Below are 24876 nucleotides of genomic sequence, written 5' to 3'. Positions count from 1 at the left end.
TGGGGAAAAGGAGAGGGAGTAGTGGAGAAAACGACGCTATATGACCCCGTTGCTGCCGCGACTGTTAAGATCAAGCAGTCTCCTCTGTAATTCAAGCAGTCGCCTCTCTAATTCCTCTAAGCAGGTGATAAGTAAGATTATTTGATTTGTGTTACGTTCTTTGTAACTCCAAGCAAGTGTAATAATTGTTCTTTCTCCTCCTTAATCCCTCCTTGCCTGTTTACCACACGCCTCCATCAGCTTAGGTCCACTTGACTCTCTCTCTCTCTCTCTCTCTCTCTCTCTCTCTCTCTCTCTCTCTCTCTCTCTCTCTCTCTCTCTCTCTCTCTCTCAGTTTTCTTCCTCCATTCAACATTTCTTTCTTTCCCTCCACCCAGCAAACTGTTCTTCCATCCAACATACTTTTCTTCTTCCACCTACCTACCATCATACTTTCTTCCTTTAAATGCATTATTTCTGAATGCATTATTTATGTCATAGAAGTATAACCTTTTCATACAATTCCTTCCTCTATTCAACACTATTCTCTCTTTCCCTCCACCTAACAAACTATTCTCCCTTCATCTAGCACTTTTTCCTTCCTCCATCCCTTACTATACATTCCTCCCTTCCACCCACCAACCTCTCCTTTCATTAAACACACTCCCCTCCCTTCATCCACCATCCCTTCCTCACCCCACCACACCTCTCTCCATCTACCATCCCATCCTCATTACCACCACACCTCCCTCCATTCACCATCCCTTCCACCCAGAACACTCACTCCCTCCGTCCACCACACCACACCACACCACACACACCACACCACACGTCTCTAATACGAATCGATGATGTGAAAATAATTACTCTGCTCACTTATATGTTGTACCCTAGTGTCACTGAAGGGAATTAGATCTCTGGGAGTGCCCTGGGGATCCGGATATGAGGTCTTGTGTCATCCCGTGCCATCCCCGTGCCGGTCACCCACCTTCCTGCCTCCCTGTCTCCCCAACTCACACGTGACCCCGGAATAATAACCCAGCTCAGCCCTGCAACAATTATCCGGGAAGATATATTCTAAGTTTAGCTCTCCATGACCCCACACTACCCCCCAGCCCCCTCCCAGATCATTCCATTATCCCACTACCTCCCACGGCCTTGCGTTCGTGACCCAGTAGCGGCGCATTGGCAGTGGAGGAGGAGGAATGACTGAGGTTTGTACGCTAACCCTCCATCCCTCGCCCGGCCGGACCATCCAGCCACCCGCTCGCCCTTAGCTGTCGTGAATGATCGAAGTTTATGGTTGGTTTATACGGCCACTATGATACGAGAGAGAGGGAGTGGTAGTTGAGAGAGAGAGAGAGAGAGAGAGAGAGAGAGAGAGAGAGAGAGAGAGAGAGAGAGAGAGAGAGAGAGAGAGAGAGAATGTAATGTAACACGAATTAATAAAATGACAGTAAAACAAAAAGAACAATAATGCAAACACATAACAGAGCAAAAACAAAGAAAATAAAAAAATAAAACAATAAAATTAAATTATAACATCTGGACTCGCGAGAGAGAGAGAGAGAGAGAGAGAGAGAGAGAGAGAGAGAGAGAGAGAGAGAGAGAGAATCCAACCAGCCGGCCATTCAAAGGATCAACACTCATTTGCGTGGTTGAAATGACGCTCGGCCGCCACCATCACTCACCCACCACCCATCATCTTCCGCAGGCCTTGGTGAGGGACTGCGAGTCTGCCCTGGAGCGGGTGGTGCCCTTCTGGCCGCAGCTGGCAATGGACGGCGTGAGGAACCTGTGGATTGTGAAGCCCGGGGCGCAGTCTAGGGGTCGCGGTATCTTCATGATGAACAACTTGGAGGAGATTTTGGCGCTGGTGCAGTCCCCGCTCATCTACGAGACCAAGTACGTCGTCCAGAAGTACATGGGTAAGCTGGCGCTTCTCGTTGTGGCCTAGACGTAACACTGTGACATGAGCTTCATCTCCTCAGGGTAGAAGTAAACAGTTTCATAAATGCAACTGATTGGAGTAGACTTACATTACTTAGTTATTAGGCTCCTCAAAGTAGAAATAAACTGGTTCTCAAATGCATCAGGTGACTGGAATATACTCGGTGATCACAATGTTAGTGCTGAATCATTAGGTCCTCACCAGGGTGGAAATAAATTGCTTCACGAATAGGTGACTGGAATAGACTTACATTGTTAGTGTTAAGTCATTAGATTCTCACCGAGACAGGAACAAAACTGGTTCACAAGCACAGCAGATGATTTGAATATACTTGTTAGTGCGGAGTGTTTACGGTCCTTACCATGGCAGGATAAAACTAGTTCACAGATACAGTAGATGACTGGAATAGACTTACTGATAGCATTATTAGTGTTGAATCAAAAGGGTCCTTACCAGGGAAGAAAAAAAAAAAAAAGGTTCACAGATACGATAGATGACTGGAATAGACTTACATTGTTAGTGTTGAGACATTCGGGTGCTTTTATAAGATTAAATTTATGGATGTAGATGACACATGGGGGTAGGACGTGTATGTTTTATAAAGGGAGTGCCACATGTTGGTCTGCTGGTTTCTTGCATCTTCCCTCGTGTTCTTGTTAAATTTGTAGCAGGTTTAAGATGTAGTAAAGGACGGGGACTAATGGAACATGAATGGGATGCAGATATAGGGTAACCAGTCCTTTAGCCCTTTACGTAGTCCTTTGATTGCCAATAATACCACGACACGTTCATCTAAGTAAGTAACCCGAGACAATCTTCATGAGCAAGAATAAAACCACTTGCTCCGAAAGGTTTGAATTACTCGGTTACTTGTTCTAGTATCAGTGGTGTCTTATGAAATTGTATTCTAAACTTGCGTAAGACAAAATTTCAAAGCTTGAGATACTAAAGAAGTTAAAACGCTAATTGCGAATTGATATTAAGTAATTTGTACTAGACAAACTTTCAAAGCTTGAGATACCATAGAAGTTAAAATGTTAATTGCTTATAACAACTAACTGAAAAACTACAGATGATTTACTGGTGATAGAAATACAACTGTAAGCAGTAAAAGATGTATGTCTAACTACTCGATCACTCCTTATATTATGAGTGATGATTCTGTATTTTATATCTCACAGAAGAGTATGGAGTCAGCTCCAGAATCAAATTGACTTTTTTTTTTTTTTATTGTGTAGTTATCTTTTTGGGAGCGCCATATTGAGTCTCTCTCTCTCTCTCTCTCTCTCTCTCTCTCTCTCTCTCTCTCTCTCTCTCTCTCTCTCTCTCTCTCCTACTTTTTACACTTTTTATTATGCTCTTGGACGGACCTCTTTACTCATAACAAAAGAAAGAAAAGAAAAAGAATACTCAAAACTTACGCATACAAGCTTGCCTATATACCACTAAGCAGAGAAAAAAACATAACTTGTAGCAGCATTAGAGTTAAGTCCAAAAACATATGCCAGAACCCTCCATTTTGTTCAAGTCATTCTGCCTCCTTGTTTATACATCCGCAGTGTTCTCGTGCACACGCACTCACCCCGGCGCGTGGTGACGGTGAGTGTGCTTACGGCGCCGCTTGTTTGTTTGTGTCCGGTCTTACCCTTTGTGTCCCTTGTGACGTAGAAGGCAGGAACGGCTGGGAAAGTTAGGGTTAATCACCGTATGTACTTGTGTAATTACATGCGAGAGAGAGAGAGAGAGAGAGAGAGAGAGAGAGAGAGAGAGAGAGAGAGAGAGAATTACTTATTTATTTGATTATTCATTTATATGATTATTTGTTTGATACCTCCTATAACGCCGTGTTTACCTATGTTTGCGTCTCATGGGTGAGGGAGACTAGCCAAAACAAGGTAAAAAAAATTCTACTAATTTGCCGCACCCAAAATCTTAAACACGGAAACGATTCATGTACGTCAGTCAGTAAAATATATTAAACATTTCAGTGTTTAGGAAAAATAGACATTATTATTATCAAATTATTGGGTTTTGTTAGCTGAGTCCATCCAGATATACACGCGTTCTCTGATTTTGTAGGTCCCCCTTAAGAAGTTTTCCACTGTAAAACTCTACGGAGGTAATTTATCATGTTTCGTTAAGTATACGGATGGTGTTTGCCACATTTCGCTCATTCCAGTGGCGGAGATGTGAGCTCTTTGATCGTTCTACATTTATTCATTGGTGTGTGTGTGTGTGTGTGTGTGTGTGTGTGTGTGTGTGTGTGTGTGTGTGTGTGTGTGTGCGTGCGCGCGCGGTTGCCAGGGGCTTCTTATGCAGAGGCTTCCATAGTCTTTAGAATCATGATAACGTGCTGGACTCATAATCACAAGCCATTAACCTTCCGCAGAGACTTTAGAGCTTAAATTCTCCGACATACAAATAACCTTTTACATATTACACGCCCTCTTCTACTCCTCAAGGACAGTAACTACTCGTTCGCTCCATGTCATGCTGCGTAATATGATGTTGCTTTATTTTATCTTAATTTAAACACCATCAAGTTACAAAAGAATGCAAGGGAAAACAAATAGCAACAAACCGTTTGTTATCTGATAGGTAGGGTGTTTGATGAAGAAAACAGAAGTCTAAGAGAAAAAGGTTCCCGCGTTTGGAAGATTTGGTAAGTAAGGCGCAGTCCCCACTTACCGCTTTCAAATTCTGAGGAGTTGTGTGTTTGTCTTCTGCCCACAGAGCGCCCACTGCTCATCCACAACACCAAGTTCGACATCAGACAGTGGTTCCTGGTGACTGACTGGAATCCCCTGCACGTGTGGGTGTACAGGTGAGCCACAACATGTCTCTCTCTCTCTCTCTCTCTCTCTCTCTCTCTCTCTCTCTCTCTCTCTCTCTCTCTCTCTCTCTCTCTCTCTCTCTCTCTCTCTCGTATGTAATTTGCTGATGTAGTGTTTCAATTTGGAATGCCTTTCTTCTCCCTTAACCTTTTAGTTGAAAGTTATCGTGAATATTTCAAGTATTTTCTTGGTACATGCAGTCATCCTTTGTTAACGTTGAGAGCACTGTAAAAAAATTTGTTTGTAAAGACACACAGAGAGAATAGGATATTAATTCAGTTTTTTTTTCTAGGTTATTCAACAATTTAGGAGACTCTAATGCAGAAATAAATGTCTGAAAATAACAACTAGGTCATTATGGGAGACACAATTTAACAAAGAAAATGGTTTGCCAGGACACACTGAGGAAAAATAAAATCATATAAGATTTATTCAGTCTTTTCTAGGTTACTCAACTGTAGTGCAAAAAATAGGGTTCTAAAAAATACTTGTAGGTGGTTATGAGAGAAACTGTTTACCAGAAAAGGGTTAAATGTGGATATGGAGCTGCTAGCAAACTTTCCCATGTCGCGTGTTCTCCTCTGCAGGGAATGTTACCTAAGGTTCTGCTCACAACAGTTCGACCTCACCAATAACAACGAGGCTGTTCATCTCAGCAACAACGCCATCCAGTGCAAGTACCTCAACGGGGAGAGGAGTGGAGAACTACCCGAGGAGAACATGTGGGACGTGCACCAGTTCAAGGACTACCTCAAGTGAGTACAGGACAGGAGGAGGAGGACAACGAGGACAAAAACAAAGATTTGGAGGAGGAGGAGAAAGAGGACAAAGAGAAGGACAAAAACAAAGACTTGGAGGAGGAGAAGGAAGACAATGAGAAGGACAAAAAACAAAGACTTGGAGGAGGAGGATTGTGTCTAGAAGGATGAGGAGGGCAAAGACAAAGACGAGGAGAAGGATAAGGATGACAAAGAAAAAGACGAAGAGGAGGGAAAAGGGTTGTAAGAAATACGAGGAAGAGGATGAGTATTGTAATGAGAAGGACGAGGGGGGAAGGAAGAAAAGAAACATTGTAAAAGGGAGATCAAGGACAAAGTTTAAGACGAGGAATAGAAGAATTATGAACAAAAGAATAAGGATTATAACTATGCCTCCATCTACGCAATACACACAACACATTATCACACCAACAAGCATTTAATTATGAACAGAACTAGCGTAAGATTACTCTTTTCTCTTTAGTGACTCTGTAGTTCGTTCCTCGCCAATACCACAGATAGTATAGAGTAGCGCTGCTAAATCAAACATCTTACATAGAATATAAAAATCTATTGCTGTTTGATATCCAAATGATAACCTGATATCCACTTTAATCCATTTGTACCCACTTGCATCCGGCAGGGGAGTTAAGAAGGAGGGGAAGTGGGAGGAGGTGATCTATCCTGGGATGCGCGACGCCCTGGTGGCCGCCATGCTAGCTGCCCAGGTAGAGATGGACTCCTTCAAGCACGGATTTGAACTGTTCGGCGCTGACTTCATGTTGACGGAGGATCTCAGGTCAGGAAGCAGTGATATGCTGACCTTTCCCTCGCCCCTAATTTTTTGTACCCCTGTCCGGTCTCACATAAAAAGGTTCACAACTCCACGCAGGATAAAGAAAATATACTGTCAGTGATAGGATCCTCGCTGAATCATTAATTACAGTTATTCAATACCCAGAAAGTGACAGATCAAGTTAAGCAGCAGCAATTTACCGGCCTTTTCCCTTGCCCATTATTTTCTGTACCTTTGCCCAACATCACTCACGAATAAAGGTTTACAAGTCCACGCAGATTGAAAATAAAGGCTGTTAGTGGCGGAATGGATACAAAATCAATAATTCCTCTCATTCATCAAGTAAGAAACTATCAAATTCATCCCTGGTCATTGTATACTTTAGCCCCTTGTTACTATATGATTCAATCTCGTAATGGTCTAATGTTATAACTGCGTGCGTTGTTTTCTCTCTCTGGACAGGCCGTGGCTTATTGAGATCAACTCGTCGCCTTGCATGGCCGCCACAACCAGCGTGACACGACGCATGTGTGCCCAGTGCCTGCAGGACGTAATCAAAGGTGACACACACACACACTCTCTCTCTCTCTCTCTCTCTCTCTCTCTCTCTCTCTCTCTCTCTCTCTTGCAGTGAGAACATATAGGCTAGTAATAGTAATGAAGATTAATTCGAGACAGATGCGCTTGTTAGTCAGTAATGGTGTATTTATCTGTGTAATGGTTTGGTTCGCAGTGGTGGTGGACTACAGGAACAACAGGACCGCCGACACGGGCCTGTTCGAGCTGGCGTACCGGGACAGCGAGCGGTCCATCCCCAACCCTCCTTACCTGGGCGTTAATCTGCAGGTGAGCCAAGAAGAGAAGCATGGATCTGTATTGTTACTATGTACTATTGTTACTACTACTACTACTACTACTACTACTACTACTACCACCACCAAGAGGAGTAATCTAGCAGATATATTCCATTACTACATGTATGTCGTGATCCGAAATGTTGCAAGGAATTGGTATATAAAGGCTACTGGAAAACTCAAAAATATTTTCAGGTTTTAATGAATACTAATTATTTACATTTCTTACAAGTCATAATTTTTCACTCGCATTCATCTTTAAATCATTCAAAGTTATTATATGTCACTTTATATCTCCAAAGTTTTCTTTGATCAACGCAGTCATGCAAAACACAGACAGTATGAAATGCATAAACAACAATATTCAATCGGCACAATTAATTTTCTGTAAGAAAAAACACAGGACATCAGCATCACATCAATTACTATAAACATTCCATAACTGAGTATCTTCGTAAACCATACAAACCTATCATGCCAAACACCTTTAAATAATAATAAGATCATTGATTTACAGACTGCATTATGCTTTCAAGCTCCATTTACTTTTAAGTTATTCCGTCCATCTCGACCCCTCTCTGGTCAGGCCCTCTCTGCTTCTTTGTCTGCTACTCTCCGCTACTGAATTATTCCACTGTTACACGCTGCAACATACAATCGTTTGGGACTGCCTATTTTCCTCGGAAATTTATTTTTATTTTCATAACATTTTACATATCTATTATTTACATTGCTCATTTGTTCATGTGATCCTCCCACAGGCGTGATGCTTGATACAGACGCCAGTCAGAGGGTAGCAGCAGTTTGGAGACGAAGCATAAGTGGGCATGGGTATTTTTTATAGGTTGAGTTGTTCTTCCTGGTACCTCACGCTTCCTGGCACCTCACTGACCTACTTTCCTTTTCAAATATTTTCTCTACCTTGTCCCTACTATCATTACCGTTAATTCCTCTTTTACCCAAGCTGCCTTCTCGGGTTTTATGGCCCTCCCGTTGTGGACTGCGTGGGTCCTGTGTCCATGTTTGTGCTTTCTCAGCTCCTTCGCTATCAAGTGCTAATTACCTTCCCTTTCCTAGGTAGTATGACCGCTTGTTATTCTGCCTACTTCATTCAGCTTCTCTATATTTCTTTATTCTTATTTATTCTATCTTCTCTTCTTTCTTTTTTCTTATTTTGTCTTCTTTCCTCATTTTTTTCTCTTTCCTCTTTCTTCTTCCTTGACAATACAATATATACTGTGGTGTGCGGTCACCACAACTATATTTTCTTGTTACCATGCTGTACTCTTCTCGCCCTCAAACTATTTGTACTTCAGCCTCCTCTCTGTAACTAAATTTTCTCCAACAAACTGTTAAACTGGAGGGTCATGCCATAGGAGCCTCCCTCTTTCCTTCCCTACCAAGCATCACTTCGACATATGATTGAAGGAAAACGCCAAACCAAATGGAAGAGATCGATTATTTTTGTATGTGGTTACCTCATACTTATTGATTTATTAATGTTTCAGGCTTCCTTAATCATTGACACACTTTTAACCATGACTGTATTTGTTCGGGATAGGTACTACTAGTCTTCCTCTAACAGGTAGTGGGACGGCAGATCAAGAAGGGGCCACTACGACCCGAAAAACGGAAGAGCAAGAAAGTACGCCCGATAGAGCGTCAGGTGAAGCCTCTTTCCCTCATCACACTGTCGCTGGAGGAGGGACCCAACAACACACTGCACGCCCAACGCGAGCCTGCAGCGAGGGAACCTTCAGGCACCATCTCCAGGCACTGCTCCATCCTGGACTGCCGGAAGTATGGCGTTGGAAATACCACCTCGCTGCCGATATTCTCCAACGCAGAATCAGAGGCTGAGGATGAGGAGTGCAGGCATGCCAGAGCCCTACTGAGTCCTGCCTGTGATGGGAAGCACCCCAAACCTCTGCTCCCTGATGTTCCTCTCGCTGAGTGTGACAAGAAACAAAACTAGAGACACCAGTTGGAGGTACACGAGTGGGTCTCCAGCTCCCAAAACAAGGATAACCATGCCGATGAGGTAATTTCTTCGTTAGTTTCATGACCCACAGCCAGATGTGTTAGGTAATGATGAGGAGAAAGTACGAGTATAATAATTATTGAAGTTACAGATATATACGAATACAAGAACTAAGAGTGCCAATGTAATTATGATGTAAGACAAGCTTTTCCGTGGTTGTATTTGTGAAACTGTAACCGGAGAGGAGGACGTATTGTAACTTCGGCAACACAAGTAATTTTATACATTGGGAAACACACTTTGGGTAACACAGAACTTTTCATAGGGACGTGCAGTCGTGGTCAGAAATTGAGTAGCATCTGTTTTCGCTTCCACTGTACTTGTTTTATTTATTTATTTATTTTTTACTTAATCTTAAGTCCTCTGGTCTGCATACAGTCTCCTTCCAAAACCTGTCAACTAGATAGACTCACAGCATATCAAAGAATAATGTTCAACACAGTGGAAGTGAGTGGTGTACGTTACTCGACTACTGACCAGGACTGTATCACGAGCATATGGGAGTTAATAATGTGATATGGTTTTTATCTGTTTGTCTATGATCTGAAAACATAACGAGTCTAACTTGATCACACTGGATAATAAAGATGCTCTCCATACGAGATAACATACAGTGAAAAGCGGCCCAAGTGCAGGTGCTGGCAAAGATCTGCTAACTAACCTATATTTTTTTACACAGCATGCCTGGAACTGAGCTGCACGTTTGTGAAATTATGTACGTCTTGATTTATAAGGCGCGAGAAGACAATGACACAAAAATTACTAAAAAATACTTATGGAACACACTCATTTATAACCCTGGCCTTCGATCATTAATCCTTTGGCTGCTGGGTAATGACATTCAGACACTTATCAATTAAAGTAACACTAAATAATATTCAGTCGAGCTAAGCCATTTGGACAACTTCTAGTGTTACTAAGAATATTTTGAAATTCTATCCTAAACATCCACTATTTTTTAATACGCCTGAGAAGTCGTAGCAGTCAGAGGGTTAAGGTCATAAATACACGATAGTTTTATACTCAATCTCCAAACATTATGCCGGTCTTTCAAAGTGTATGGGTGGCGTGAGTAGCGGAGGTGTAATACAGTGTCACGCAGTGTTATTATGATATGAATCTTAACCTTAGTGAATTGACTTAGCTAAAACTGTGAGAACGTGTAGTCGTATGATTCTGATGATGAGTGAGACAGGCAGGTACGCAGATGAGGAGAATAGCAGACAGGTAGAATAAAGGTTAAATTTAGAAATAGAAAAACCAACGGATCTTTAATTGGTGGTAACAATTACTAGCTTAGCAAATATTTTATTGTTGACTAATCAGTAATGGGAATTTGAAATCTAGTATTTTTTTTTTTATTGTCATTATCTAAAACCAAGAAAAATACTTGGTGTTTTTCTCCTTTTCTTGTATAATCTGACAACTGTGGAAAATGTGTCTTATGGTGTCTTTTCTTTTTCTCATCAAATTTTCTTATATTATCTGACAACTGTAGAATAATTATGTCATTATTTATCCAAACCGAAAGAAAAGAATGTAGAATAACACTAATTTTCTCGTTTCTTTCATTGTAATATATGACAACTGTATACGAATTATGCCATCATTTATCCAAAACTGAGAGAAAAGTGTAAAGTAACATTAATTCATCTTTTCTTTTTATTATATTATCAAACTGATTAGTTCAGCCATGATTTATCCAAAACTAAAAGGAAAATGTAAGATAACACTTTGATTTCCCTTTTTTTTTTTCTCTTATTATCATGCGACTATATATTGATTAAAAGTAAGGCAAAATAATGAGAAATGGCCAAAGAAAACGTTCAGCAGTGTTGCTTGAATCAATATAGTGACTTTTTACTAGAGTAACTGTTACACGCTAGCAAACCAGTCATTGCTGCTGCTGTTGCTGATACTGCTGCTGCTGCCGCTTACTGTGATGTCGAAGTACGTTGTTGAGAGGAACTATTTTCCTGTAGAGTCATCACTTAGAGTACTGTAGGAATTATGACATTAATTTATAACATTTGTTGAGCCCCAGGGTTGTTGATCTCAGCTGCCTCACCGTATACCACCAGAAATGTGTTGTTCTCTAATGTGTAGTGTATACTTTCTCTGGTGCCACATTGTTACGTGTCATACCGTTGTTAAAGTGAGGTACTGGTTTGCTATATTTCTTAGTCAGGAATTTGGTTGTTACTACTACTACTACTACTACTACTACTACTACTACTACTACACATGAACCTTGCCATTATTATTTTTTATTATATCTCTCAACTAAATTAGCCTCTGTTCCGGGGGAAAAAAAATCTTGTTTTTATTATTATTTTGGGGTTGGGAAGCGGCAACCTGGCATTTTTTTTTTTCATTTTTTTTTTTTTTTTTTTTTTTTTTTTGTTCATTTAGCTAGCCTCCTCCATGTGTAGAAAAATATCCTACTGGGTCTACGTGTAACCATATCTTTCCTTCCTTTCTGCCTCCTTCTGTGAGAATATCCTTTTTTTATCTCCATCTGTGTGAATAACCTTCATCAAAGACAGCAAGCAGGTTTATGATATTGGTAACACTTTTCGTATTTTCCCTAACAATTATTCATACTCAGAAATCATAACATTATGAGGCACACATGATGGAGTTTGGACAGTTCGTGCACAGCATACAGGTTCTGGTAAAGGGGTTACAGTTTTAAATGGAACAAGTATGTGATGATGGCTAGGCTACAGCGAATGAGTGTCATGTACATATCTAGGCTTACCAGATAGATCGTGTGTGTGTGTGTGTGTGTGTGTGTGTATGTGCGTGCTCTGGAAGAGGCTTTAGGTTTGCGTGTGTCGCTGTTGTGTTGTGTGATGATCACAAACCGTATCCTTGTCGTGATTTTAAATATAGGTTCGAGTGTTTGATGTCAGCGAGGCCAGAACAGTGATCAAATAGTTTACTATGCCAACCATCTGGTGAGTTTTTTATAAAGTGTACCACGAAAACTTTTGTTTCGAGAATCATCAATTAATAAATTTTACGCCAAAGTGATTGGCTGAAAGCTTTATTTATTATCATCCTTACAAGGTAGCTTCCTCCTCCCTCTCCGTTTGCCACCCCCTTCGTAGTCTCATTCCTTCTGTTTCCATGGGTTGTAGAGTAAGGAGAGAGCCATAATGTTAAAATGTATCTTGATATTACGCATCGCTAACCAAAGCTCTTCTGTTCAGAAATTGTCTTGACTCTTGAATATCAAAGTTTTGCTACACTTCATCAGCGAGGCTGACCTGCCAGTCAAACTGTCATTAATAACGTGTTTTCAAGTAGGTAGCAAGTAGGTGACATCTATCTAACACTGATTTAACCCGGTTTAAAGGTACATGCATTATTCTTCTTGAAAAGTGAAATGTGAATAATCTGTCAAGCTTTGGAGATGGTAACAGTGCAGGAGTCCCGAAGATTCCAATGTTTCTCCATGTCTATCTAATAATCACTTGTGTGTTATGTGTACAGGGTGTTCCGTAAGGAAAGTCACATGCAGAAATGAAAGATCAAGTCATATTAAGTCAGAAATGTTCTATGGTCAAATGCTTTTAATGTCATGGTTAAGGTAAAAGTTACAGGACATTTACGCATGTAGTTGTAGCTGTTAGCATCACGGTAGGAAGTGGGGCGTGACGCAAGGTCAGCGTTCGCTGACTGTACTGAAGATGAACCTCGCCGCCCTCTGCCCAGTCGCAGCCTCACACTGTTTATCCCTATATGCAAAATCCTGAATTTATTCCAAGAATTCTATAGATAAGGATGTGAAGGCCCCAATCGGAGGGCTGAAGAATCGAATAATGAGTTTAGCTGGCAGCAGATGGTAGGCTGATCGAAGCTGCGAAGCAGCCAGCGAGCACTCAAGTCTTGTGAGTCACCACAACACCCTGTTGAAATGGCTTCCTGTACAAGGTAAGTAGTTACTGCTTTTTGTGATGAAAAAAAAAAAAAAAAAAAGTACTCAGCTGGCGACGAAACTCCATGTATTGCCCACTGACGCCAGAAGGCACATGTGAAAGGCTGGTGACGTGTGGACTCTGGTAATGTCTGAACTGAGATGACGGGCAGTAAATGACGGGAACGCTATCACGTCTCAGGGCTTCTCACTTCTCATCTTGTTTGCCACTGATCATTGTTACCAAATGCTGTAGGCTGTTTTATTTATTTATTTATTTTTTTTTTTTACCCTAGCCTCAAGTGCTAGATGGGACAGCTGTGGAAACTAGACATAGGCAAGTTAATAATCAATGTTCTTTTGCTGTGCCGTGATTAGTGTGTTGGCATGTCCAGGCCACTGAGAAGGCAGTCCGTGTAGTCAGATCTAGACACTTGCACCGCATAACTCTGGCTAACATCTGGTTACAGTGACTGCAGTTGCATTAACACAGTTCATGTTTATCAAAAAATACACTTATCAAAAAGTATCCCTTCAATAATCTTGTATCCCTTGCGAGGAACACTGACACTTTAGGGAAGACTAGGGTAATATGTGCCACTTTTTACTTTTGGCCTCCTAGTTTTCGTGTTTTTGAGGTGAGAACATTACCAGGTGTACCCATACAAACTTTTGGATGTTCTTATTCCATGTGAGTGCCAACTTGTCAGGATATGCAGAAGTGGCATGGGTGGTCATCAAACATTTTTTTTTATAAATTGGCACAATATGCCCTGGCCATGGGTTAGTTGAGCCACCCACGTGGGTTAAGTTGAGCCAGAGAGCTGAAATAGCAAACACATTTTTCAAAATATAAGAACATTTTACTTCTGAAATAATTTTCCAAATACACACACAATATGTTCTATAAAACAGAACTTGGTTGCTTATTATAGCAGATTGTCCTCTTCTTAAATGTGTGTCGGTGTCACATTTTTTTAATGATAAGCAAAATAACTCTGTTACTTTATCATTTGAATTGAACTTTTATTCAACAGTTTATTGGTATGGGTTGCTTGATCAAACCAATACCTGAATAGAAGATTTATGAATCAAAGACCTGAAGGGTTCAAATTCCCACATTATTTTTTTGGTTGCATGTCACTCATTAAGGCTGTACCAGAATACAAGATGGCAGGATTGATGCATAGATCCACCAGTGGTTTTTGGCTGGTGCAGTTTACAGCTTGTTTCCTTTGGGAAGATTGCAAGATCATCCACATTTAGAATGAAGATGAGGAGGCTTCAATAAGACACCTTCAGTCACCAAATAAAACTATAGTCATCACATTAATACTTACTCGTAAACATGACCTGCATAAGTATCCTACTTTACATTTACCACAACAGAAATGGTATGGGGTACAGATTCCCCCATTCTGACTTTTTCCAAAATGTAGATCAGCGCATCACTACTGATTCAGGCATGTTGAAAGAAACAGGGCATGATAAAAGACAACTATACACACTATCAAATGGTACAATTTTTTTCTTTTTATGCCAAGAAATTTTGCCCTTGAGAAAATCCTGAAGCCACATACACACAACAATTAATTTTGACTTTTAACAATAAATGGCACCACCTTACAGAGAAAGTTAAAATGGGGATCCAGTAGCAGGGGTGGCACAGCTTATTCCAGTCTCTCTACCACAATATATGCAGCATTTTCCAGCACACCCCCAAAATTTATCACAGCACCCTAGGTTAAGAAACACTGAACTAGACAGATCTTGTTTTGGTGACTGGAGATTAGGCAAGGTAATGTCTCTTGAAGATTATTATTGTGGAGATTAAGCAAGTTAATTAATGACTTGAAGATTATTATTCTACTCCATCTTCTGTCATGTGATGTGGTCCTGATATATTGCGACACTACATTGCCTCTTGGCTGAGTGGATAGCTGTATATTCATCTTGACTTGAAAGAAAAAGACTTCAGTGTGGAGTCTCCAGCAACTAGCAGACTAAGAAAAGTGTTACATTTGTTGCATTTGTATAACATTCTTTTCCTTGTAAAATTGCCGTAGCAGTTTTATCTTTGTTAGATAATGCAAACTCCATATTGACCAAAAAAAGAGGTACAGCAAAATTGGAAATTTTAGTGTCCTCAGCACTCCTTGTATCATTAATCTGCCATGTTCTGAAAAAGACTGTTTGGTTGCAGGTGTATGAAATGGCTCCATACTCTCAGTTTTACTTATGAGAGGAATTCACACACTGCAGAGACCACTGTGGTGCCAAGGGACAGCTGCTCAGTAATGTAGTCACAGATGCTGCAAGTAAGATATCTGTTCATTTAATATTACAACAACATGCTTTATGCATACTGTCATGAGATAGAATAACAGGAAGATGAAATATTTTTATTTTCCTTGGAATGACTACTGCTTCTGTGTTAGAGACCCATCTCTTTGTGCTGAGCACATAATAAAGGTAATAGTGTCTGGCATGAAGGTGTACATTCCTCACTCTTTCTCTCAACCTAAACCTTCCAAATCTTGGTTTAACACAGCCTGTTCTTGTGCTATACATGATAGAGAAGTGGCCCACAAAGGTACTTGAGCCTTCCATCACCTGAATCTCTTGCGCTTTGCATTTCTGCCCGGAATCATGCCAGATCTGTCCTCCTGCTAGCCAAAATTCCTTCACTAATAGAAAATGTCAAAATCTTTCAAAATCTAACTTTCCTCGAGACTTCTGGCACCTAGCCAAAAACATCTTCAGTAACTTTGCTTCTTCATCTTTTCCTCTTTTATTTCAACCTGATGGCACCACTGCCATCTCATCTAATTCTTAAGTTGAACTCTTCACTCAAACCTTTGCTAAAAACTCTACCTTGGATGACTCAAGGCTTGTTCTTCCCTCTACTTAATGCTACCCATTAAGATCCTTCACAGTGATGTTTTCCATGCCCTTGCTGGCCTTAACCTCGGAAGGTTTATGGATCTGATGGGGTCCCTCCTATTGTTCTGCAAAACTGTGCCTCTGTGCTTACACCTTGCCTAGTCAAACTCTTCCAACTCTATCAGTCAACATTTACCTTTCCTTCTTGCTGGAAGTTTGCCTACATTCAGTCCGTTCCTAAAAAGGGTGACTGTTCTAATCCCTCAAACTACCGTCTTATTGCTTTACTTTTCTGCCTCTCAAAAGTTTTTTAATCTTTCCTCAACAGGAAGATTCTTAAACATCTATCACTTCACTCACTATGGGTTCTGTCAGGGCAGCTCTACTGGTGATCTTGCTATCTTTACTTAGTCTTGGTCATCCTCTTTTAGGGATTTTGGTGAAAATTTTGCTATTGCTGTCAAAAGCTTTTGATAGAGTCTGGCACAAAGCTTTGATTTCCAAAACTATCCTTCTTTGACTTCTATCCTTCTCTCTATAACTTCATCTCAAGTTTCCTTTCTGACTGTTCTATTGCTACTGTGGTGGACAGTCACTGTTCTCCCAAATCTATTGACAGTGGTGTTTTTCAAGGCTCTGTCCTCTCACTCACTCTCTTCCTATTATTCATCAGTGATCTTCTAAACCAGACTTCTTGTCCTATCTACCTCTATGCTGATGATATCACCCTGCACTTTTCCATTTCTTTTCTTAGACATCCAACCCTTCAGGAAGTAAACAGTTCAGAATGCCTGACTTCTGATTTCTCTAAAATTTCTGATTGGAGCAGAGCAAACTTAGTATTGTTCAGTGCCTCAGAAACTCAATTCCTCCATCTGTCAACTTGACACAACCTTCCAAACAACTGTCCTCCTCTTCTACACTGAACATTCTTGTTCTGTCCTTTACTTATAATCTAAACTGGAAACTTCACATCTCATCTCTAACTAATTAAGCTTCTATGAAGTAAGGCATTCTGAGCTGTCTCTGCCAGTTTTTCTAACACCTCCCAGCTGCTAGCTCTGTACAGGGGCCTTATCCATCCATGTGTGGAGTATGTTTCACATGTATGGGGGAGGGTTCCACTCATACTGTTATTTTAGACAGGGTGGAATCAAAAACTTTTTGTCTTATCAACTCATCTCCTCCAACTGACTGTCTTCAGCCTCTTTGTCATCACCACAGTGTTGCATCTCTTGGTATCGTCTATCGTTATTTTCACACTAACTGCTCTTCTGATCTTGCTAACTGCATGCCTCTCCTCCTCTCATGGCATTGCTGCACTAAACTTTCCTCTTTCTCTCATCCCTATTCTGTTCACCTCTTTAATGTAAGAGTTAACCAGTACTCTCAATCATTCATCCCTTTCTCTGGTAAACTCTGGAACTCCATGCCTGCTTCTGTACTTTCTCCTTCCTACAACTTGAACTCTTTCAAGAGGGACGTTTCAAGACATCCTTCAATAATTTTCTTGATGTCTCATTTGGGGCTGTGGGATTTTTTTCTTTCTTTTTTGTTTCCCTTGGCCAGAGACCCTCTTAATTAAGAAGGGGAACATTTTTAACAGCTTAAATTTTGCTGAGGCTGCTTTTTTTGTAGGTGGTTGTAAGGAACAGAACTCTCACATTTACCTGGATAGAATACTGTATATGCTGTACATTTTTGTTTCTTCATCTTTTGTATCTTGCTTCTTGTATATCACCATTACTTTTCATTGTTAAATGCATAACTTAATGCATAATACCATGGGGTCATGGGTGTTCCTAAAATGAAAATCACAGACCTCATTTCAGCATCTTCCCTCACAGTCACAGTAATTTCTAGAATTTGTTGTATTACAGCAAGACATGAGGACTATAAGCCTGCAAACCTGCATCACACAGATTTGTAGTGTCTGGTACCAGATATTGTCTGTATTTCTCAAACAGAACATGTCTGCCATTTGTTTAATTACCATTACTCAGTTGTAGGCACCATTCACCAGAACAAAGTGATGTTTCATATTAATGTTTTTTACAGAATGTGATGACAACTTTGGTAAAACAAAAAAAAATCAAGAAATACAAATGGCAGTTCTCCATCCAAACTTCAAGTCTTGTGGAGGACTTTGTTGCAGATTTTGGTGAAGGTAAGGCAGGGGTTCTCAATCGTTTGCAAGCTGGGCCCTCCCAAAGCTGGTTCAATGTAATTGGGGGCCCCCTCCTCCTTGCACCCCTTCCAAACTATGCCACCATAGATAGATAGATAGATAGCCTTTGCTTCTTTGTACTAATAGCCAGTGAGTCCATGATTTTTTCTCCTGTCCTGTGCTCACGTCCCTCTAGTTGAAAACCACTGAGGTAAGATACAAAGTTTATTTGTATAGATACTTCTCAGTACTCACTTTAAAGAATTACCTCCAATAGCTGGTTAGAACAAAGTATTATGGTGTTATTAGGTATTGATGCAAAGAAAAGGTAATAAATAATTTTTCATCTCATGTAGGTGCCAAGACAACAATGGCTCTGTATTATGAGCACGAAGATAAACACACAGCTGCTATTGTCTTGTGCCAGCTTGAGAGAAAAAGTTCCTTTCCACTTACTTAAACATTTAGATAACACCATGTTCAGACAATTGAGAACTTTACCATACAATTTTTCATTTGGATGTGAAATTTCTATGAAATCTGTGATGGCCACTACAAGGAAGAGAGAAAAACTAGAAAACCAAGTTACCTGGGGCAACATCAGGAGGCAAGCATTTAATTCAAAGATATTGCTGATTCCTAAAATCCATGACTGCATCTGTAATAATTATAATTAGATAGATGGCTAATGCATTGTATCCATCGTGGACATAGACTGTAGGATCCATCAATGTTTTTAGTGATCCCTTCTGCCTCCTGATGTTACCTCAAATAATTTGGTTTCCTCTCTTCTTTGCAGTGGCCATCAGAGATTTCACATCAAGTTCACATCAAGATATGGTAATGGTAAAGTTCTCAATTGTCTCCTGTACATGGTAAAGTTCTCGGTAATGGTAAAGTTCTCAATTGTCTCCTGTACATGGTAAAGTTCTCAATTGTCTCCTGTACATGGTATTTAAATGCTTAGGCGAGCTTTTGGTCTTCTCTCAAGCTGGCACAAGAGAACAGCAGCTTGTATTTGTTTATCTTTGTATTTTATGAGCAGGAGTCATTGTTGCCTTGCAGCTACAACATGGAAACAACAGTAACCAAAACCTGTATTTCCAAAACCAAAAATGTTTGCTTTAACCAGCTATTAGAAGAGGGAGAGGACTCTTTGGAGTACTCACTCAAGTAATCTCTAACTACTGTACACTCAGATAAATAAATAATACACTTACCTCACAGAACTTTATTTTAATTTACCAAGGTTGGCAACAATCACATGTCAGTGTCATCATGTTACAACATTGGTTGTCACCATGTCACCATCATAATTGAAACATCAGTCACAAAATAGAATATGATCACATGTGGGATCTACCACATATTAGGTAATATGACATTACTTGTTAATCACTATTTATTTACTTTATTTGTTAAATAACAATTATGTAATTAAGTAATTAATAAATACCTAATTAACAAATACCAGATATGTTAGTCATCTTCCTGCAACATAGCAAATTTATACCTGCAACATAGCAAATTTATACCTATACCCCATAATTAATAAATACCTAATTAACAAATACCAGATATGTTAGTCATCTTCCTGCAACATAGCAAATTTATACCTGCAACATAGCAAATTTATACCTATACCCCATAACACATGGGCAAATTTATACCTATACCCCACAACACATGGGCACTGTCACTAAGCATGCTTTTCTGTTGTGTGGTTTTCCCTTCAACCAGAAATGTGGTGCACCCAGTCAAAAAAAAAAAAAAAAAAAAAAAAAAAAAATACCTTGAAGAGTCTCCGGAGATGACGTACACACGTACTGTCAAAATATATTTATTAAAAAAAAAATAAAAAAATAAATTCTGAGTTGTAGAGTCCCTTGACTTAAGATACTTGGATGCTTATTACCAGCAACATTGCCAGTCCACAAGTCTTATACACTAGATCACTCTTTGGTAGAGGTTTTATTTGACAGTTTTCAGAGGAAAATGGAGTCAGCCATCATGCAGCTGGTGATTGATGCAACAGCACTGCAGTGGTACCTTTTCCTTCATGGACATCATGAATCAAGCCCTGGAAAAAACATGGACATCATGAATCAAGCCCTGGAAAAAAAAAAAAACATGAGCCTGTGAAGTTTGAGAGAGAGAGAGAGAGAGAGAGAGAGAGAGAGAGAGAGAGAGAGAGAGAGAGCGCATTATTTAATGAAAAATAATGAAGTCAGCACTGCAGTGGTGGCTGATACTGGTTATGTATATTAACCTGAAATAGTGTTACCTAGATTTTCTTCAATCCTTACTAGTGTCATTAGTTACGACCATTAGGAGTGAACCAGAGACAGCAGCTGCAGTGGTGGCAGGTGTTGAGTACATCACATGCCCAAGAAAGATAAATTTCCTTAGTTTTATGCTTCATCTATAAAAACTATACAAGCGACTAGAACAATTCTCCAATCTTTGCCAAGAATAGAACAGGATACTCTATGGCTCTCCAGTCTGCCAATCTTTGAAGCAAAACCCGTGACCAACTCGTTTATTACGTTATGGGAAAAAATAAATAAATAAATAGATAAATAAAAGCTTGTAAGAAACGCCAGCTTACTTTTTTTGGCCCTGGCAACAATGATGCCAGGTTAAGTGTGAACAATACCTTGTTAGTATAGATGGTTGAAATCCAAAGGTTTCTGAATATACCTTACCCTTACTGCATACGGAATACGTAGTGTCCAGAAGATACCAGATTGCACAGAAATTTGTAGATTCAGTTGAGGTGAATAGGCTCTGTGGGCAGGAGTGGTGGTGGTGGTCTGCCTGTCACTGAGAACCAGCCAGATGCTCGTCTCAAGTGTACCTGTATATCGCAATCCATGTTAGTATGATTAGTCAAACATGCTAAATACAGAGTAATATCCTGAAAACTGACCATCCTTTCATCCTTTGAGAAATATCAGATACTCGATTTCGCACTTGCATCTTTTCGATCAGGTTTTCTTTCATACAGCTTTTTTTCATGATCATTGCTCTAACCTCTACCAATTCACTATGCATCCCTTTTTTTTTATCTTACCCAACGACTGTACTACTCTCCACCCCCCACTCACTCGCTTGCTCGCTCACCATTCCTATTCTATCATATATTAAGATATATTTCAACCCATAGTACACTTCTATTTGACAATTCTTCACTTTTTAATTTCTGCTAGTAAGAATAGTGGTTATACCACTCAAGACGAGTCATCTACCATCTCTATCTGGAACAACTGCCAGACGAGGACGAGAACAAGCAACGGAGTTATTGGGTAGTTATTGCTAGGCAAGAGATGATTCATCCAAACAATGACCATGGTTGTGGAAGGGATAAGCTAGGAAGCAAGAAGCAAAAGGGGAGGGACAATGGACATGGGATGGCAGCAAGACGTAAACAGAGCTTAAGTTACGAGGAAAGAAAAAAATAGAAATCGAAGATAGCTAGGAAAGAGAAGGAAACTACAGGCGGTGGTAGTAAAGCCAAGAGATGACTGAGAACAATAAGGTGGATTATAAAACTGTCATGCCGAGGAGAGGTCATGCTGAGGAAGAAATACCCTGTCACCACACACAACTTTCTCGGCACGTTGATACCTGCACTTGCGCATTACCCTTTCCCAAACATACTCATGTCATTATCACACGGTTTCGTTCTCGTGTTTCGAAACAGCTCAACGTATACTGGCATAAAATTACCTTCCTATCAAGAATCCGTCATACAGTAACAGTCCTGAATACATTTAATAGAAATCTGGGAAGGAACGAACGAGCACACAAGGGGAGTTCGGTACTATGCTTCTTTCTACCAAGGATCTATCATGCAATAACGCTGATACCGATGCTACTTTGGCTTGTTATCCAACTATAATGAATCATCTTTAATATGCGATCTACACTTTATATTGCGATCTAAGTGTTACGAATTTATTTTTGTATGCAATCTACACTTTATATTGTGATCTACAACAAAAAAGTTGTACTTATCAAGAACAAGAAAAACACTTGTCCTAGTTTGGAGAGAAAATTGTCTGGTTAGAAAGTCTGAAGCAGGAGTGGAATGTCTGTTTTAGTGTCGAAGTTGAAAGAAGAGACCGTGAGACACTTCACCCAATTATTCAGAGAGAAGTCGCTGAAGGCTCTATAACCCATTCCGACGACAGGCCAGCTTACTCTAATTACACCAACTCAAATTTCATATTTTTTTTTCCGTAAATCATCAGCAATATTACGTCGATTCTAACATCGGGACTCGTACTGAAGGAAGTGAAAGATCCTTGCTTGATGTGAAGATTCGTATATTGAAAATAATGTGAGGCATCAAAGAGCATTTCAGTCTCACCGAGACTACTACTGTTGGCGGATGATGACAAAAGAAGCTCCTGAGCTCTATTTACCATTTTTAGCCGATGTACTGTACGTGTTGTTTATCGCTAGAATATAAATAAAATAAATTTTTAATATTTTAATTACATTTTCTCTATGATAGATAATTAAAAAAAAAATGTACTGTGTAGATACTTTTTCCTTGTACGGTGTAGATATTTTTTCCCTGTAGCTAACAAGCCAAAGTAGCACCCTGATACCTTATAAATTACCGTTCCGAATGCAGTAATAGGATTTTTGGAAAAATGAGTTAACGCACAAACGTCAGTACTTTGAAGCAGTAGTCTCTCTCTCTCTCTCTCTCTCTCTCTGCTATTGTTCCCCAAGCAGAGAGGAAAGTACGAGCTAAATCAAAAGCCTGTCACTGTTAAGTGTGATTTAGGAAGGCGGTGGGTACATAGGGAAAAGTGTGCAGTGTGGAAAGTGGAGGTAGCGATGAATAATATCTTGCGTAATAGCTTCTGAAAACAAAACTATATCCTTCTTGAAATAATGTGTTTAAACTCAACACCTATGTGCAAATTCCTATTCAGTTTTGAGGGCAGTTGTAGAGAAATTAGTAAGGAAAGAGCTAACAAGTAAATGAGGATAGTTCAGTACTACTAATCAGAAACTGTCCATGGTCAAAACTTTTAGGAATGCAGTTTCATCCGCATCAACGTGCAATCTTACACCAACACCTTGAGCAATGCATCGTTCCTAATCACTGATTTTCCTATTCTCTCCAGACGCCACAAAGAACACACACGTTCCACACTATCAAGGCACTACTCAATAATAATATTTGCAACCTCAGCCACTGTGGAAGCGGCGGCGACAAAGACGACGGTGAAGTTATATGCGTGACTGTGTCGCGAGCTTTTAAGAATCACGCAATGAAAATGGTAATTACTTGTTAAAGCAAGGAGTACGAAGGGGAAGAAAGGAGTTGAACGTATCTGCGAAAGTGGACAACGTTGAGAAAGAAGAGGGTAAGGGCACGGAAAGAGGAAAACTATTGTGAAAATGATAAAGAAGGAAGTAAGAAGATTGTAGACAGCTAGGCCCCATGGGCCGAAAACGAAGCTGAACGTGAAGGAGAACAAATAGGAGAGGGAGTATGGAAAAAGGGAAACTACTCAGACGAAAAGAAATCGGGAACAGGAGGAAGAGAGTAAGGATACTAGGGGATTGGACGTGAGCGAAACGAAAATGAAGAAAGAAGGAATAATAAGAGTAGCGTTACCGAAATGGCACATACACAGTACCTTTCCTCGCCACCTGCACGCGTCGACTGCTGTCCTTTTTCCTTCCTCGCTTCCCTCTCACCTTCGTTTCCCACTCAGTGTCTCGTTCTCGTGTTCCGAAGCTAGTGTGAACCAGCACAAAACCAACAATAAAAACTCTTTAAAGATCTTTTATCCTTAATTTATCTTGTAATGTTAATAGTGTAAAACTTGAGAACATTTATAGACCTGAGGATAAGAAATGACAAGAAAAGGAACTATAATTATCTAACTATATAACACAGCACAAGAATCTTTCTACACACAGCACAAGAATCTTTACAGTCATGGGCCATGTCATGGCCCATGACCGTAAAGATTCTCTCTCTCTCTCTCTCTCTCTCAGCACAGAATAAAAAAAATCGTATATTTATCTACTCTCTCTACGTACGCCTCCACCTTTTCCTTTATTAACTGTCATTACATCATTCCATCATTTAGTATCATCATGAGTGACTCATAGGTAGGTGAAAAATGCAATGAAAGTCCTTGAAAAAAAAAACAAATTAGTGCAGAAGAGAGAGAGAGAGAGAGAGAGAGAGAGAGAGAGAGAGAGAGAGAGAGAGAGAGAGAGAGAGAGAGAGAGAGAGAGAGAGAGAGCTGGGTGTTGGACAATATTTGATAGACTACTCACCTGGTTGTTCAGTCATTCATCCATAGCAATGTACTTGTTAAGCATAGTAGTGAATTTTCCATATTTTTAGTACTTTAATTCCTATCTTAATGCTTTCAAATGTCTCTTAGTGATATTAGAGATGAGAAGGATGGTTGACCACCTGTCACTAGTGTGTGGGGAAGGTGGGTGGGCGATGGGATGGAGGGATGACTGAGCACTAGTCTTAGCTTGCATTATCCCTTTTCCTGTTATTTGGCTCATCTTCCATTAGTCACTAACCACTCTGAGACATTTCTTCATATTCTACAGCTGCCTGCCAACATTATACAGACTAGAAACTGTAAAATCTATTCTTTTTATCCCCCTTTTTTCTGTACATATTAATAAAAATTTC

The 24876-nt window shown here is 40.0% G+C and overlaps 1 protein-coding gene and 2 long non-coding RNA genes across 6 annotated transcripts in view; 2 read left to right on the top strand and 1 right to left on the bottom strand.

Annotated features, from left to right (window-relative positions):
- The window catches only part of LOC135090133 (tubulin monoglycylase TTLL3-like), a 25087-nt gene extending 12828 nt beyond the window's left edge, over positions 1-12259 (top strand). Inside the window, exons 5-11 of the mRNA XM_063986518.1 lie at positions 1694-1907; positions 4664-4754; positions 5352-5519; positions 6166-6321; positions 6781-6878; positions 7052-7164; positions 8758-12259. Coding sequence (XP_063842588.1) covers positions 1694-1907; positions 4664-4754; positions 5352-5519; positions 6166-6321; positions 6781-6878; positions 7052-7164; positions 8758-9147 — 1230 coding nt within the window. The 3' untranslated portion in view covers positions 9148-12259. The remainder of the gene's footprint in view (positions 1-1693; positions 1908-4663; positions 4755-5351; positions 5520-6165; positions 6322-6780; positions 6879-7051; positions 7165-8757) is intronic.
- A 479-nt stretch (positions 12260-12738) lies between these two features.
- Positions 12739-19601, top strand: LOC135090117 (uncharacterized). The gene is made up of 4 exons (XR_010261770.1): positions 12739-13152; positions 15339-15453; positions 18077-18185; positions 18985-19601. It is a non-coding gene; the product is annotated as an uncharacterized LOC135090117 (long non-coding RNA).
- LOC135090109 (uncharacterized) lies at positions 19402-23950 on the bottom strand. Of its 4 annotated transcripts, XR_010261769.1 has the most exons (4): positions 23849-23950; positions 20891-21042; positions 19856-20265; positions 19402-19801 (listed from the first exon to the last, which is right to left on the bottom strand). It is a non-coding gene; the product is annotated as an uncharacterized LOC135090109 (long non-coding RNA). The 4 variants fall into 4 exon arrangements; XR_010261762.1 differs by having other exon boundaries at positions 19402-20265; positions 23849-23949; XR_010261768.1 differs by having other exon boundaries at positions 19402-20265; positions 23827-23870.
- Positions 23951-24876: the final 926 nt, after the last annotated feature.

Source organism: Scylla paramamosain, chromosome 3 (genome assembly GCF_035594125.1).
Source record: "Scylla paramamosain isolate STU-SP2022 chromosome 3, ASM3559412v1, whole genome shotgun sequence".
Classification (NCBI taxonomy): domain Eukaryota; kingdom Metazoa; phylum Arthropoda; class Malacostraca; order Decapoda; family Portunidae; genus Scylla; species Scylla paramamosain.
The sequence above is the reverse complement of the archived record's forward strand: the minus strand, read 5'-3'. Positions and strand labels throughout refer to the sequence as shown.